This window comes from Aedes albopictus, chromosome 1, assembly GCF_035046485.1.
Source record: "Aedes albopictus strain Foshan chromosome 1, AalbF5, whole genome shotgun sequence".
NCBI lineage: Eukaryota > Metazoa > Arthropoda > Insecta > Diptera > Culicidae > Aedes > Aedes albopictus.
This window is the reverse complement of record NC_085136.1, coordinates 66,715,256-66,732,559: the sequence shown is the minus strand read 5'-3', so window position 1 is coordinate 66,732,559 and position 17,304 is coordinate 66,715,256. Positions and strand designations below refer to the sequence as shown.

The window sequence follows — 17,304 nt, the reverse complement described above, 5'->3', positions numbered from 1 at the left end:
TGGCGCTATTCGTTAAACGGTAAATCTCACACTCACACACTCACTCACTCAGAAGCGTCTTTAGACCAGTACAGTGTGGCCAGAATATTACAAGAGTTACATTAGTTTTTAAATCTTTTAGTAAACTATGTTAAGTAATTCTAGGGATATTAGTGCAATTGTATTATTGCATTTATGATTTGATATGAATCGAAAAACTCTACCTTTAACGGTTTTTTAATTTTCTTGTGCTGATAACAAAAACAGTTATCAATTTGCTATCATCGATAGCAGGAATTGTTTTCAATTTGCTGTCACAGGAACATTTTTCTGCTCTCATCTTTGATGTTTTAACCGTTAAACGACCAAAACGACAACAACCTGAGTTATCAAAATTTGCAATATCACAACATCAAAATGCGTTTTCCGTTTGCTATCAGATTTCGCTCGGGACCCGTTTCATCATCGGAAATCTCTTTCATGTGACCTATGTTCAGATATTTATTAGCTTCTTCTTCGGCAGCGTGACTGTGAGTTGGTTCTGAATCTCCACCGTCGAACAAACGTGGGTTAGAAGTACGATGCACCAGTCGGAATCTTGGGAAAGCAACTGGAAACAATTCATCCGAAAACGATGTCCTGCAGACTTGGGCCGTCATTTGTTGCCTATCGCCTGTTCTTCCTTGAGTAGCTGCATGTAATATTCAGCTCCGATGTGTATCGAGATCCCAACTCGAGAAACTTGGAATCCGCTAGAGGCGCTGGATTTGGAAGATCCAACAGCAGTTGGCACAGTCAACTTCGGCTACACGTGGAACAACATCTCTCCAACGAATGCCGATTTGTTCAGATCACTGAATCAAATTTAAACTATCGCGGAATAATGGCAATGTCGCAACCCAAATTTGTTGCGACAATCCACCCAATGAGGAATAGGGGCTGTTCATAAACCACGTAGACTAAAATTTAACCATCTCAGACCGCCCCTCCTCCTCTCGTAGACTTTTGTCATACAAAAAAAAATGATTTGTATATGAGGCGTAGACTTTGGCCAGATCCAAACCCCCTACCCCCAAAAAGTCTACGTGGTTTATGAACAGCCCCATAGGTTTGTCCCAACTTGATCAGAATAGGATAAAGATCGTGCAACTACAAGTTTAGATATATTTAAGCCCTTATACGTTAATTGAGAGGAACACTACAAATGCATATTATAAATATAACAAATTTTAGTGGAACACTACAAATGCGTACTAAAATCACAAATACACACAACATAAATTTTGCCCTGTTAGCCTAGTGGATAACAATCTCCGAAACACAGGATGACTAGGTTTCCTAATCTAATTCACCATCCGCTCCCACTGTCCTCCTATTTGTGGGGCTGCAGGAACGTTGAAGTGTCACTGTGTGTACGGGCATTGGTAAACGTAGTCGCACAAACCTCGTTGATGATCTTAATCTCCTCTGATAACTGACAACTGGCGATCACAAATTTGGTACTGTTACCGGAGGATACTTCCAGCGGAGCTCTTCATCGATTAACGAAACAATTAAATGACATTATTTGTTGACAGCCTCTGTGCTAGCTCCAGATGAAACTGTAGAGAATGTGGTGACACTTTTCGTCATGGACGCCGGGCAGCTATTCAAGATGTATTCAAAGTGTATTTTTAAATACTGAATAGCAACCTGTTAGAAGCAGCATTGGATTTGATTGTTGAAACGTCATTTGAAAGATATGAGCAACATAAATAAATGACATATATGACACATTAGCACCTTTGCCACAATCGACAATCAAATAATTTATCTCACACAACGAAAATCAAACTTAGCAGATAGAACGACATTGCAGCTTATGACCAAAAGCATCACATAGGAGAAAAATAAACAACAACAGAACGAAACGAGCTCACTAATCTATCGGGTAACAGTTAATCTGGCAGTGATATTCACATTTCGGCGAACGAAAAATAAAGGGTCCATATCCTTAGATGTATATGCTTGTAATTGCCTTTTCCAGTTTAGTTTTTCCTAGCTTTCCGTATGCGGTAGCTTACATATGGGTACGGGTAATTAGTAGTAGTAGAACTAAATAATTCCTTTATACGCCCTCGGAAGAAAACAGAAAATATGTAAATCAGCATCAATAGATAACTAATTTGCGACAAAAAAGCGGCAATAATTTTTAGTTTTTTTTTTACAGTCCCCATGTATTTTTATTAAACAAGTAAATTAACTATTTTGCTTATATCTTCATCCTTGATTATCTATGAGCAAGAGCTTCCTTGTTAGTTGTAAAGAAACGTTGCCAGTTTATTATTAGGGTATGGGTGTATGTGTGTGATTCTGTATAAGTTGTATATCATACGCAAAAGAAGGCGACGGCAGATAATAATTTGCTCAGATTTGGACTACCTAACCTTAATCAACCGATAGTGCGTCCTAACATCAGCGAATATTGTTTCATAACAATAAAGCAATTTCCTGCCCCGACAATAGTTTTGGGGTCGCGGGAGTTTGTTTTGCAGCTTTTCTTCATAGAATAAAACACAAATATGTAAATGTTATACATTCCTATTTATATATGTATAAAAAAGAGAAAACAATAGAAGAAACAAACTGGGGGAAATCATTGCCAGAACAAAAAACTAAACACATTCTATCAGCACACAGTTTGGAATCAGTTTTTCTGTTTCTCGGCAACACACTCTCTCTCTCTATCTCTCTTCGTTATGAATTCAAATCATGGTCACACACATCGTATTCTAAACTCTTACACCGATGAGACAGACGCACACACTGACGAAGACGACGACGATGACGAAGGAGAAGGAATCCAACGAATGAAACAATGCAAAACGAAGATTACTGGTCGAAGGCTTGACGAGGATCATTGCGGATCGGTGCCGCACAGTTGGCCAAAACGAATCAAAGCAGAAATTTCAAATTTGTCTGTATGTGGTATGTATGTGTGTGAGTATGTGCAAACTAACATGACCATTTCAAAGCCAAGCTGGTAGCACTGAAAATGAGTAAAAATCATAATGTTGCCGATTTGGATATAGGTAAAGGGAAGATTTCAAACATACGGATTTTGATAACTGCGGTTTGTATTCGTTTTCAACTTCTGTACAGCACTGCTGCGCTCGTGTGGATTCTCTTTCTCTGGATTTACATACATATATACTATTCATACTACGATAGTGAACGAGTATTGAGTTTCCATGCTGCTACTACTGCAATCAATGTATGTGTGTATGTGTGTGATTGTAAAATTGTCTTATCAAAAAATGCAACTACTGACTTCGACTGTCTTTTTCGTGATAATCGTAGGAACGACATCATCGTTCAGTCATCGATTTCAGCATTTTGTTCAACAGAAATCCAATAATCGACGGTCAAATTTTCTTAGAACAAATGTTTCCTATGTGTTACATGCACCACACACGCACAGACGGACACTTTCGCATCAACCCTTATAACACTAACATTCGCACAAGTTCGGTAAAACACCGTGAAAGCCGGGTCTCGATTTGGGTACATACACATAAATTACACACACGGCGAAGAGAATATTTTACAAACTTTCATCTATTCTACCCCGGCCCCCTGTCCGTTCCACAATGTTCCCACACACACGCACACACGGTTGTTGGCTGCTGAAATTGACCGGGCGATGGAAATGCTGCCCATACTCGCGGGCACAGGAACAGCATTTCCATCGCCCTGTCAGCTCCTTGCCAGCGGCAGCATTGTCTTAGTCTGGACTTAACTAGCACTCTAAGCGCTATTGTAACCTATCCCCTAGTCAGTGACCGACCCCCTTTCTAGCGGTCCCGGTCTCTGAGTGTGTATGTCTGTCTGTCTGTAGGTGTGTATGCGTCTCACACTCCGTCGCTATCGTCCCTATGTGATCTCTGTGTGTGCTAGTCCTTCTGCTTCTTCCTGTTTTCTGATATCTATATTGATCGCTCCTCCTAGTACTTCCTTGTGTCGTCCTTCTGTCCGCTTTGAATCGAAAAAAATCTATTGGTTCCAATCGGAAATCGGTTCTCCCTTGTGTTTCTTGTATAATTACCAATACTACTTAGTTAGCTGATCTTCTCCTGTGAACTTACGGTCCCCCTCACTGAATCCGGAGGACCCTCCCCGTCTTACCTCTCTTTTGTTTCGCTTAGATTTGAGATTGGAACGCGCACGTACAAATGTGACTTACTGGTGGCTGGACAGCAGGCTTAATCGTCGACTTCGTCCGCCGACAATCCCTCGAACGTGTTCTTCATTGATAGATTCTGCGGAAGAGACAGCGTCCAGGTTATGAACTCTCTGTCACAAACATCAGTCCGAACGATCGGTGGTACTTACGGGTCCAGTCGATTCCTGGAGTTTTGGCATACGCTCTTCGATCGGTATCTGATCGCGATCTCGCTGGTCGTACGGTCGCACATTTTCCCGCCGATCGCGGTCGTCCCGCATGTCACGGCCACTGCCGGCGACGCCACCGCCGCCGCCGCGGTTCATGTCCCGGTCACGGTCTCCCCGGTAGCCGCGGTCACGATCCCGATCGCCTGGCCTGTTGACGAGAGGAAAGATGGAACCAGAGTTATAAGCGATGTAAGGTCTATACGAACTTTGTTGGGGGGCATTTGGCATAATGGTCGTTTGACGGCATCTTGCCATACACTGCAATCTCCATTTAATGAGTCGGAACCTTGATCGGGATTGCCCTGAAAAAGATTGCGAAGCACTTCAATGGGCCATTCATAAACCATGTAGACTTTTTGGCGGGAGGAAGTGTCTGACCAAAGTCTACCTTCCATACAAATTTTCCCATCTTTGAATTGACATAAATCTACGTCTTCAAGGGAGTTTCAGAAGAAGGGGAGGGAAGTTCAGAGTTGTTTCACGGCATTTCTGGGCTATTAAGGAAGTTTCAGAAGGTATTTTGGGAGCATCACAGGCTTTCAAATGAGGGTTTTAGGAGGTTTCAGAAGGCTACAGGGGGGCTCCACAGGTTCCCCCTGAGCCTTACGGGAATTTCAGGAACGTTTCAAGCCATTCTATTAGATTCAGATCGTTTCAACGTACTTCAGTGACCTTCAGATTTAGGGGGCTTCACAGGATTTCAAGTGAGCTTCACTGGTGTTTCAAGTGAACGTATGGTTTCCGAGGCGTTTCAAGTTCTTTGAGGGTGTTTGCGAAGGTTTCAGAGGGAAATTAGGGGCCTTCACAGGGTCTCCGATGAGTTTCAGAGGGGCGGGATGTTATGAAGGACTTTCAGGAGGGTTTAAAAAGATTTTAGAGGGCTACGTAGATTATCTCTAGGGGAATATTCACGGAGGTTTCAACGATGGGGTTTTAGGTGAGTTTCGAGGTAATGAGGGCGTTTCAGGAGGTTTCAGAGAGATTTTAGGGATTTCTGTAGGCTCTCAGGTGAGTTCTACAAGAGGCGTTACAGGCTCTCAGGTGACCTTCATGGAGGTTTCAAGGGGTGTTGTAGGTGGTTCAGAGCTTCAAAGAATCTAATGTTAGTTCCAATGGGGTGTCGCGAGACATTCCACGGGGGTTTCAGATGGATTTCAGAAGCATTTCAAGGAGTTTCAGGAGGTTTCAAGAGGATTTCAGAGGTGTCCAACGATTTGAAGACGTTCCAGGACATTTCAGCGATTTGAAATGGATTTTTTGGGCTCTTCTCATAGGCTCTCAGGTGAGTTCCACGGGGGTTTCAGATGCGTTTCAAGGGATTGCATAGGAACTTCAGGGGATTCCAGAGGAACTTACAGACTCTCAGGTCAGTTCCACAGCGGGTTCAGTGGGGTTTCAGCGGATGCCAAGAGGTTCCAAAAAGGTTTAAACCCTTCAATACGCACGCCGTTGTAAAAAGTACAACACTACCAAAAAACCGCGCTCGTCCTATGCAGCGCGAGTGCGATGCAGTTTCAAGCAGCTTGATGACGTGCGTCCTGAAAGGTTAAGGGCATGGTAAAGGGGCTTCACGAGCTCTCATTTTAGTTGACGGGGGTTGTTGATTCTCGTTGGTATCCAGTTCCACTCGCTGTAGTTTGTGAAACTGAGAATCTCGATCCGGATCCGGAACGCACGTCACGGTTTGTACCTCTGCTGCTCCGCGTGTATCCACGAGATTACGTATCTGGAATCCGACCAGACAAATCGCTGTTTGACCTCTATCGAATGTGCCTCTACAACCGTCTGCAACAACCTTGCTCTGATCACTGCTGCCTGCATATTTAGCCTCGAGATGGACATCATCTTCAACGGAGCCACCTATGACCTCGCCATCACCAACGAGCACACTGGGTCATTGTCCGTGAGGACACGAAAATAAGCTGCCGCTCCATACGCATCCTGACTGGCATTGACCAGCACATGGAGCTGTAGCGTATCGTAGTTTACGGACATGGAACCTTGGAAGTAGTAGCGAGGAATTCTCACCTTTTCGATCTCGGTGAGCCGAGCAATCTAGCGATCCCACTTCTCGCCGCTTTCGTCGTCGATCGGTTGATCCCAGTCGCTGTCGCTGCGCCTCAGGTCCTGGATAAGCATTTTCCCGGGGATCACGAAGAAAGTTTGCATTCCTAACTGGTCGAACAGACTCAAGACACTTCTCATCACTACCCTTTTGGTCGGTCGACGATGGCCGGAAAAATACGGCGCCAAATCTTCCCGAAACTTGGCCACGAACATGAACTCGTCGTCAGCTGGACACTATTCCCAAGACTTGTTGATTCGTCTCTTTGTAGCTTCGCCTCTATAGCTACGTGAGTGTAGCCTTGCGCCGCATAATCCTCTATCAGTTCGCTTACCTCCTTCTTGCAAAGCGGCCGCCTTTCAAGGCAACGGAATCGCTTCACCGGCATGGTATAGCTGTCGGGCACTTCCACTTCGTCTTCCTTCCCCAATAGCCCCGTCTCTAAACGGTCACCCACTCTTACGGACGCGCTGTTGAAGATCGCCTTCGCTCGCTTGTCTTCTTCGAACTCCGGCAACAGCGCAACGGAAATCATCGACTCATCCAACGTGTGATGACTTCGCAGCATGCCGTGCAACTCCTGATTCGAAACCGTTTCGCAATAGTGATGACCGACGCCTCGGCCTATGCACGTTGGCCCGTAGATCGTCCGACATCGACCGAACAGCGATTGGTTCGTCAGGTATGACGATTCTGAATTCCAAAGGGGCGTATAGATGGATGTGCTTAAGGCCAATGAGGATTAGCGGAACTCCACGCGAGAATTCAGCTACAGGAAGTCCTCGCAGGTGGGAATGTCCTGCGATGACCTCTGCCATGAAGACTGATTGCTGCGGCAACTTCAATCTGTCCACCGTATGGGCGGCTTTGATGCGGAAGCGCTGCGTCGATCCTCTTGCCAATACGAAGAGTTCCACTCTTTGGGACTGCTTCTCCACTCTGTCCACCCGCTGTCCAGGTTACTCGGAGCGGTTGCGTTACGTCTTGGATATGCAAAGCGATTGACACGCAATCGTGTCTACGCTGCGCTTCCCGTTGTACCTACAAGGTAATTGTTACGTACGCGCCGGCGGGGTGGTCGAGTGCATCGTTGCACATAAATTAGACGCGAACGTACATTAATAACACGAATAAAACTTTATTAAAAACTACGGACAACAAAATACAAACATTCGCGGGAAGCGCGCGGACTATTACAATGGCTGATTTATTATTGTTTACAAATATTGCGAATCTTTTCTGAAATCCGCATACCGGCCAACAACTCGTGCGCCGACAGCCCATGCGCCGGGCTGTGCGCCATACAAAATGTAAATAAACAAGTGTCAAAATGGTTCGCGCCAAGAGCTCTATCTCTCTTAGGGTTCGGTTCCATTTATTGTCTAAAACATTGAACTTCCTTATGTCTGGAAATAATGTACAACAAAGATATTATTGACAACGCTTTTACTTCATTAAACCACTGATTAATAGTGATTTGGCTAGTGAAAAACTTGGCGCATAGGCAATCGGCGCGCAAATTGTGCGCTGGTGTGCGGATTTGAGTTAATCGTCGCAAAGTGCCCAACACACATTATACCCTGGCGCGCAACCTAGAGGTCGAAGAGAAACTTGTCGAAATGCTAACAATTCTCGAGAAGCTCAATATTTATGCTTCGCGCATCTACGGGTAGCAGTCAAGCTGCTACCAGTGAGCATAGCAGTGTTGGTGGTGGTAGCGATCGGTTGATCACTAGGTTGGTCCAGTGGTTCCCAACAGTAATCGGTACCATCCGGAAAATCATTGAATGCCGATGTAGGTGCACGTTGCAGTTAGTGCTAGCTAACACCCTGCTCGATGCGGCAGCGTATGGTGGCGTTCGTTGCACTGGTTCACGTTACACCACATGTTGAGTTTGCAGCGCGCACTTCCGTGTTTGCTGAGGCACAGATAACAGAGCCTCCACGTCCGTAAAGCCTCCTATCTTTCCAGCAACCGCATCCTTTGAAGTTTTCTCTGTTCCGGATACGATGGTAGCAGCGGCTGATCCTGCAGGGCTTCTTCTCCCGATTCGTCTGCGTGTGCAGAAATCCTTCATGCTCCTTTCTTCCCTTCTTCTTACTGAACGCTTGATCCGAAGCGACAAAAGCTGACTCGCAATACGGAGTGATCTCGCTAGCATCCTTGACAATTCTCGTGAGAAAGTTGGACAATGTCCGGAGCGTCACGAGCTGAGCCTTCCTCCGATACCGCACCCATTCCAGCTGCGTGCTGACCGGTAACTTCCGTCAATTCCTGGATGAGCATCGAGTTGATTAGATGCGCGGTCAGACCTGTCGCTTTCAAATGATCGGTTAGCTGCTCAACCACGACACAGAAGTGGATGAACGATGCCAACTTGTTCGCTCTTAGAGACGGTGTCTTCCGCACGTTCGACAGCAGCATGTTCAGCAACTGCTCAAGCCTACAACCGTACAGCATCCGCAAGGTTTTGATGAATTGCGGTGCTGCACTGCTGCTTCTTACCGCATCCAGTGGAACTAACGAACATCGACCATTTCTCGAGGCGCCCCGTGAATGTCGATAGCTTCTTCGACAGAAACTGCCGAGCGGAGAGTTGGGCCTTCGTTGAACCGCCCGCACCATTATCTTGGATTGCATTGCGAAGCCTTTCTCCTGCGAAGAACTATTTTCTTCCGATTTCGATTCTGAATCTTCGAACTCCTCTTCACTTGCTTCGCTGGCTTGGTACGAACGTTGAGCGACTTCTTCGAACCACGGCCTCTTCACAGTAAAACCGCTCAGCACTAAAATGTGTAAGCCCAACTCATAAGTGCATAATTTCCAGACCACACAAAAATGTGTTGCAGTTACACATTTTCAAAAACAGCTCGTACACTTGTCTAGATGCGAAATGTCGATATTGTTTTTGTTTTCCAAGGTCACTAGTAAACCTAGCTAGATTGCTGTACAAAAATTTTTGCGAATTTAACGATTTTGCGGACACAGGAGCTGATTTTGTGAATGTGCAAGGGTTACACATTTTTGGTGTAGTCTGGAAATCATGCACTTTTGTGCTGAGCGGCGTTAGCGTGTTCTTCTTCTGCACCTCTGGGTGTTCGAGTGGAGTTTTCTTGTTACCCATGGAACGAGATTCTGTCATGCAGGACGGATGGTGTAATCTCAAATGTTTTCGGTGTGGAGAACTTGCTGAAGGCCCCACGCTAATTCTCACGATCTGCTTTGGCCGCTTTAGCTATGTTCCGGTTCGATTTGCCCGACTTTCGCTTCTCAGACACCTCTTCTACTGGCTGTTCCATCCTCCTTTTCCGCCTCCTGATACTCCATCTTCTTCCAGTTCCGCTACATCTTCCCTCGCCGAACCGAGCTTAGCTTTCTCCAGCTTCCTCTGCACCTGCTTCAACACTTCGTCGCGCTTCTTCTTCGGCTAATAGCTCCATTTGCTCCTTTTCGTAAGCCAACTCCACTACTTCGCGCATTTCTCTTTCTACCTCTTGTCGCATCAGGAACAGCTTCTTCTGGTGCACCAGCCTTTTCCTGTGGAGGATCATCTGTAACTCCATGGCTTACCTCTTCTTCTCCATCCCCTGCTCAAGATTCTCAAGCTCCTCATCCAGGCCTCGTTGTCCGTCGAATGGCGAAGGCACTCTCCGCAAGACCAGGATACGTTTCTCACTCTGGCCGACACGCCGGCGCATCCAAAATGGTAACACCGTTGGGAATGGTCACAAACACTATCGTTCCACGAAGGTTTCAGAGGTAGATTCAAAGGCTTCCAGGAGGTTCCAAAGCAGTTTTAAGGAGTTTCACGGGCTTACACTTGATCTTCACGTGATCCAAGCCATTTGAAGGCGCTTCATGATAATCCAGGGATTTTGTTAACAATCCTTATCCCCGATCTTAAGAATACCAACTGTACTGAACACAATCAAACACTATTTACGTAATGTTACCTTAGGGACTGCCATATGGTATTCCCTCAGAAGCTCCTTTATGGGCCATTTCCTAAATAATTTTCTAGAGAGATTCTTAAAGGTACACCTAAAGTTACAGGTGTCCCAGAGATAATTCCTTCATGAACTACCATAGGAATTTCAGAATTTTTAGTAATAAAAATTGCTTGACTCAAATTCAGACTGATTCGAGTACTGCTCCCGCACAATACTATTCAAAAGCTTCCAGAAAGTCTACCTTCTAAAATCATCATCACCATCACCACTTACCGATTGTAATCTCGTCTGTTGTCTCTCATGTTGCGATTGTCCCGGTTCATTCCCCGGTCCCGATTGTCCCGATTGTCTGAGTAATCATCTGCAACGATAAGCAAACAAGGATCCCCTTTAAAACACCGCAGGCCACCACTTTGGGAAAGAGCCTTCCCAAAATTTCCCCTCGGAGCCAGTTTTCTCATTCCCCATTCAAGCTCCGATGCCGCAATCGAAGGCCCTTACCCGAAATGGTGGCACCTTTGAAACACATGGCGAAGCGAGAAACGGACACTTATTGGACTCTCCCCCACCAAAAAGCACTTACCGGATCGTTTGGTGTAGTTCCGCGAGGGGCTGTACCTCCGCCGTTCGTTGTCTCTGTTGTTGTCGTCGGTGGTCCGCACCCGCCAGTTGACGGGTTCCTCCGGTTTCTTCGCTTCCGGTTGCTCCCGGCGTTCGTCGGAATGTTCTTCGGCGGATTCGTCCTTGCTGGGGTCGGACTTTTCCTTGCCGTCTTCATCGGCCGAGGATCCGGCCACGGCCGCGGCGGATTCGGCGGCGGCAGCAGCCCTCTTGCGGGCGCGCTCCTCCTTCTCCAGCCGTTGCTTCTCGGAAATTCGTTCTTCGATTTCCTTCAGCTTGGCAGCGGTGTCCACCGGTTTGGCCGCTCCGAAAATGTTCGCCGCGGGCACTGGGGTTGGTTTTGGGCGGGTTTCTTTTTGCTCTTCGTTTTCCTTGTTCTCGGAAGCCTCCGAATCGTACTTACGATCCCGGCTGGAATCGCGCTCTTCGGAATCTTCCGGTTCCGGTTTGGGCTTCTCCGGAAGTGGCAATGTGCGTGGCTGCAGGACAAGCTTTGGTCGCTCCATCGGTGGTCCGTCATCGCGATCTCGTCGACCGCCGCGATCACCGGAGAGATCACCTCCTCGCCGGAAGCCACGATCACCGCGATCTCCACGATCGTAGCCTCTCCGGCTGGAAGGTGGCGATTGTGGTGGAGGCTGAGTGGGTCGGTCTCCGAGACGCCAGTTACCGCCGGCACCGCTATCTGAGGGGTAGCGTTCACGATCTTCGCGATCTCCACGATCGCGATTGTAGTTATTCTGATAGGGCCGTCTCTGGCCTTGGTCGCGATCAGCATTTGCGCGAGGTCCATCACGCCAGTTGCCCATAGGACGATCCGAGTCACCTCCGTAGTTGTCGTAGCCGCGGTTACGCTGCTGTCTTCCGCGATCGCTTTCGCTGGACAGGTCAATGCGGATGCGACGGCCGTGAATGACCGGTTCCGTGATAGACAGCGCATCGATCAGATCCTGCCGCTTGACGAACTCCACGTATCCGTATCCCCGGAGCCGTCCGGGTTCGCCATCGTCGCGCGTCGGCAAACGCAGCGAAGCGATCTCCATGTCGGCAAAGAAGTCGTACACATCGCCGTCGGTCAGATCGTACGGCAGATTGGAGATGTACGCCTGGTAGGGCGGGTTGTGCGGAACGGTGTCATCGTTCAGCAGCCGGGTGGCCCGCGGTGCCGTCGGAAGGGCAATCATCTGGGTGCGGACCGGACGATCATCTTCGTCCTCGTCGCACTCGTCGGCCCAGTTGCTCAACTTGACCGGAACGGCGACCTGGATCTGCGAAACCGCAGCCGCGTTGCCATCGGTGAGGAACTCTCCGAGCGAGAGCTTGTTCTTCTTGGAAGTCTTCTTCCCTTTTTTGCCTGTGGGTAGGAGGAAAAGGACAATTAGTATATAATTATTGTATCATTTACAATTTCGGCCCAAGACGAAAGTGTGTGAATCTTGGAATAGTGAATCTCCGGTGAATTTACCAAGCTGTAAAATGCAAACATTGAGAAAATCGCATGAGAAGTATAGGCAGCATATCTGTAATACGGGGAGATTGGTCATTTGGAAAGCTGCATACTGACTTCTGGGGAAATAAGAAATTCTGGGAACTAACAAATGCAGAAAAATAGTACAATCCTATTTTGAAGTACACGGTGGGCAGGGCATGCTGCAAGAATGCCGGACAACAATCCCGCAAAGTTGGTGTTTGATACAGATCCGATTGGCACAAGAAGACATGGAACGCAGAGAACTCGATGGGTGGACCAGGTAAGCGTGATCTGGCGAGCGTTGGGCGTGACCGAGATTGGAGATTGACAGCCACGAATTGTGTATTATTGTATACTATTGTTGATTCCGTTTTATCTTGAATTTCATGTAATACATGCAAAATAAATTAAATGAACAAATGAATGTCAGTCTGTATAAATTTCTTGCAAAAGCTTTCGTATGATATGTATTTGTTGGCAAGATAACATAATATTCTTTATGCAATTCAGTGTCATAATTTCAACTTTATACTACTCATTTCAGTATCATAATTACCAACTTTTCCGTACCGGTTCATAATGCAACTGAAATGAGTTGCATAATAGAAAATAGTTGCATAATGTTCATAATGCAACTCATTTGAGTTGCATTATGAACATTATGCAATTCAAATGAGTTGCATTATGAAAACATCTTTGCATAAAATTTTGTATGGAACTCGTTGCAAAACTCGATTTTTTCAGCACTCTTCGTATTTATCCAACTCGGCAAGCCTCGTTAGATAAATGTACGACTCGTGCTGAAAAAATGAACTTTTTTCAACTAGTCACATAACTAACTATTAATGAATGTCTGACAAATGTAATACTGAAAAACCCAGATTAATCCACCTAGTGGCGATAGTGCCTTTCTCGTCCCATATGTAGTCATGATCTTTTCGTCGACGTTAGCCGAAATGTTCCTGAATCCTGAGAATACTTTATACATATTAAAGCAATAATTTTACCAAAGCCATCATCGATTTGGAAGCGACATTTGCACCCATTTAGACTCGGCCGAAATTCATTATTACAGTCGAATTTCACACACGACTTCGCAGCGGCTGGCATACACAAGTTTTATGTACGCGGTTCTGGACGAGATGGCTGATGTGGGTTCTCTGGTTGAATTAATCCATAACGCGCACATAAACAAATAATTAGACTTTATTACAGACAAATTAAAAACGAGTTACATATTACAATGATGGTTGCATGCTAACTGACTTAAACTACGATGACGTCTACTGGTGGCAGCATAACTGTCAGCAGAGAGCCTAGCATAACATAGGAGAAGTGCTGCCAGATTTTCCATGGTCGCAACATCTCCCCTTCTGAATCTGGTACCACTGGATCAATTTTCTTCTGAAGAAAACGCCGTGGTTGAAAGATTGTCTTGGGCACCTCACCACGAACTCTCAGGAAGGCGGTTTCCGATGCGCTGTTATCTGTTTCTTCATTTCTGCTGTTGAACGTGGTGGATTTACTCGAACAATCCTGAGTAAGTTGCTGACGAACGACTGCTTGTTGTCCGGACGGCAAAAGGCGTCTATCGGAAGCGATCCCAGATTGAAAGCATCAATAAGATCGGCTCCGAGTAAATGAATCGGTGCATCAGCAACACGTATTACTGCTTGTTTACTTTTTCCGTTGATCGTGACATTGCAGGTAATTTCACCCTTCAGCTGTAGTGATTCATCCGAGGCTGTCATCACACAAACTGACGCGGGACGTAGAGCTGGTTTTCCGATTTTGTTCCAGGTCCGGCTTGAAATTATGGAAACGTCCGACGCTGTATCGAACTGCAAATCGATGTTGTGTCCGTTCAGTCCAACCGTGGCGTACCTTCTTTTGCTTCTGACGGTGTCCACCTCCAAAGACACGACTTTGCTGTCCACATTCCGGAGCGAACGGTTTTTCTTATTTGATGACTTCTTGGCACTGATGCAGTAGCCTTCCTTATGACCAAGTTTTCCACAGTCGCCACACTTATGCGATTTGTATTTGCAGTATCTAGCATAATTCATACTTCCACAGTTCCAACAAGGAGAAGATGAAACATCTCGAGCAGATGATGACGATTCTGATTCTGTTGGACTGTTGCTTCGGCTTCTTCTGGGCCGATGTGGTTTACCTTGCTTGATGGCGTGGATTGCTGTCTCCGGTGGTCCTTTCGAAGCCTCTATCATTGCTGCATCCTGCTTCAGGCTGATGATTCGCTGACATTCTTCGGAAAGCTGTTCAAGAGTGACGTCATCATTTTCCTCAATCCGGGACAGAAGACGAGTGCGGATCTCTGCATCGGACTCTGACTTGAGTCCACATACAAACATTAAGCACTTGAACTGGTTCTCATTCAGCTTTCCGAGCTCAAATTCTACACAGGATTTGTTGACTCTGCAAGTGTAACTGACAAAATCCTCCACTGGATTTTTAGATATTTGCAAACAGCGATAGCGCCTACTGATGACAGACTCCTTAGCACCAAATAAACTTTTGAGCTTTCGGACTGTCTGATCGAAAGAGAAATCTTTCGGAAATGCAGGGAGGATGAAACTAACATACCGGTCATGCTCTGCCGATCCTAGCTTCCGCAGTAGCAATCGAACTTTTGCTCCGTCGTCCAATCGCTGTGCGTCCCTCGCAAATAAATCATCATACCGCGAATACCATGCTCCAAACGTGACGTGACTGTCGGCATCGTATCGAAACTCATGAATGTTGCTAGCGAGTGAATCCAGTATGAGTTCCGGGTTCGCAGGTACCTCGGGGTTGATCGAATGAAAGGCGCGTTGAAAACGTTCCTCCTGCTGCTGGAAGAACAATTGCTGTTGCTGCAGCATCTGGTTCATGGCGGCTTGCTGGTGCTGCAGATGCTGGAAGATGTTGTACAGTAATCCGTCATTACCTGTTGACTGTGCTGACGGCGGCGGAGGAAATTGATGAAGTGGCTGTTGCTGGTTGATGCCTGGCTGTGGATGTCCATTTTGCGTGGAATGCTGGGGTATATGCTGGTCTCCTTCCATATCCCGCTTCCTTTTCTTCCGGGGAGGATACGTTTTAGAGGTTATATCCTTGCACTACCGTTGAAAACGCTGATTTTCCACAATCCTCGTCGCCACTTTTATGTACGCGGTTCTGGACGAGATGGCTGATGTGGGTTCTCTGGTTGAATTAATCCATAACGCGCACATAAACAAATAATTAGACTTTATTACAGACAAATTAAAAACGAGTTACATATTACAATGATGGTTGCATGCTAACTGACTTAAACTACGATGACGTCTACTGGTGGCAGCATAACTGTCAGCAGAGAGCCTAGCATAACATAGGAGAAGTGCTGCCAGATTTTCCATGGTCGCAACAACAAGTTCGGTTGAGTTCATGACAGGGGCGTCGGATGCACAACAGGCAAACAAAATAAGTTTAATTAGTGTGAAATTTCGCTGGAAAATGATGATTCAGTGGGTTTTAAAATTATCACAGTAGTCTAAACAGTAATGAGAAACCCAATATTGATGGCACATATTCCGATGTTATGTTCAACGACAAATCAGAGCTGAAAAATATCAGACCTCTCAGTTGACTGCTTGACCATCTTCACAGTCACAGATCACTTTGCGATCTCCGAAAAAGTTTTTGCAGCACACTCAAGGCTATATTTTATTATCCATAGTAACACGATTCATGTAAAGTTTGATCTCCTTACGAGTAAAAGGCAGAAAAGAGAAATTTTCCATTCAAATTTGAATTGCAATGGGAAGAGCGAGAACTCAACCAGCCGCACCCAAAATCTGCGCAGTAAGTTTAGACGCGAAAAGAGATTGAAACAACTTTATTCGGAATTGATGCGATCAAATCATAATTTTCCTAGTACCTATATATTTACACCGCAGGAATCCGAAATGGTGTGATTTGATGAGATCGCTATGCCCGCATAAACGATAACCATAAGATGTGCTTAACCACCCATTCGGGATACAATTTGAACAGTATGTGGCATTGTTGAACCGTCTACAGTACGGTCCGTGTATGGTGTTCGTTAACGTTTATTAGGGTGGTCACGATATAGCATGAAGACTTCAACCATATTTTCTCTTGTAATCTTACCCAACGTATACCAGGCTATCAAAAGGCCACGATTTGATTTATCACTAACATTGATATTGTTCACTTTTATAATTCCGCTGTTTAATGTGCAGCATGCATGAGTTTAGTTAAACTTTACGTCTCACCGGGACACCTGGAACCACTATACTACCGGTTGTCCCAAATATGGTCTGAGACTATTTTCTTGTCAGGTTACCTAAAAAGCCGCGAATTGATGTGTTGCATGCATAGGTTGACATTTGATCAATTGGCTTCTTCAGCGGTGTTGAGAAAATTGCATATTCCGAATCTGCATGCAATCCAAATTTTCATGAATTTTGGTGCTCGGGAATCTATTTAAAAATCAGTTTGAAGTTTGTATGGGAGCGATTTGTCGAATCACCCCTCGTCGCATTTTGTACTGGGCGGAGCTGTCAAGCAGTTGCTCAGCTGTCAAAAGGTGATTTCGAAAAATCTATTTGGAACTAGCTGTCCCGGCAAACTTTGTCTTACCGGTGGTTTGACAACTGTTGAAGTCATTATTGCACCGCACTCTAGATTGGTTTTATTTCGATCATGTTGATTTTCTTCCCAGCTCATCAAAAATCAGCACTATTTCGATTTACTTACTTTTTCAGTTGATTTTCGTAACTTT

At 45.7% G+C, this 17,304-nt stretch overlaps 1 protein-coding gene across 2 annotated transcripts in view; it reads right to left on the bottom strand.

Annotated features, from left to right (window-relative positions):
- Nucleotides 1–1,969: 1,969 nt before the first annotated feature.
- LOC109414697 (eukaryotic translation initiation factor 4B) overlaps nt 1,970–17,304 on the bottom strand; it is a 25,551-nt gene continuing 10,216 nt past the window's right edge. The window contains exons 2-5 of one of the 2 annotated variants that reach the window (XM_019688530.3): nt 11,010–12,401; nt 10,700–10,775; nt 4,351–4,558; nt 1,970–4,277 (exon numbers count right to left, since the gene is read on the bottom strand). In XM_019688530.3, the coding sequence (XP_019544075.3) occupies nt 4,221–4,277; nt 4,351–4,558; nt 10,700–10,775; nt 11,010–12,401 (1,733 nt within the window). In that variant the 3' untranslated portion in view covers nt 1,970–4,220. Of the gene's footprint in view, nt 4,278–4,350; nt 4,559–10,699; nt 10,788–11,009; nt 12,402–17,304 lie in introns of both variants that reach the window. The other variant, XM_019688529.3, reaches the window with a different exon arrangement.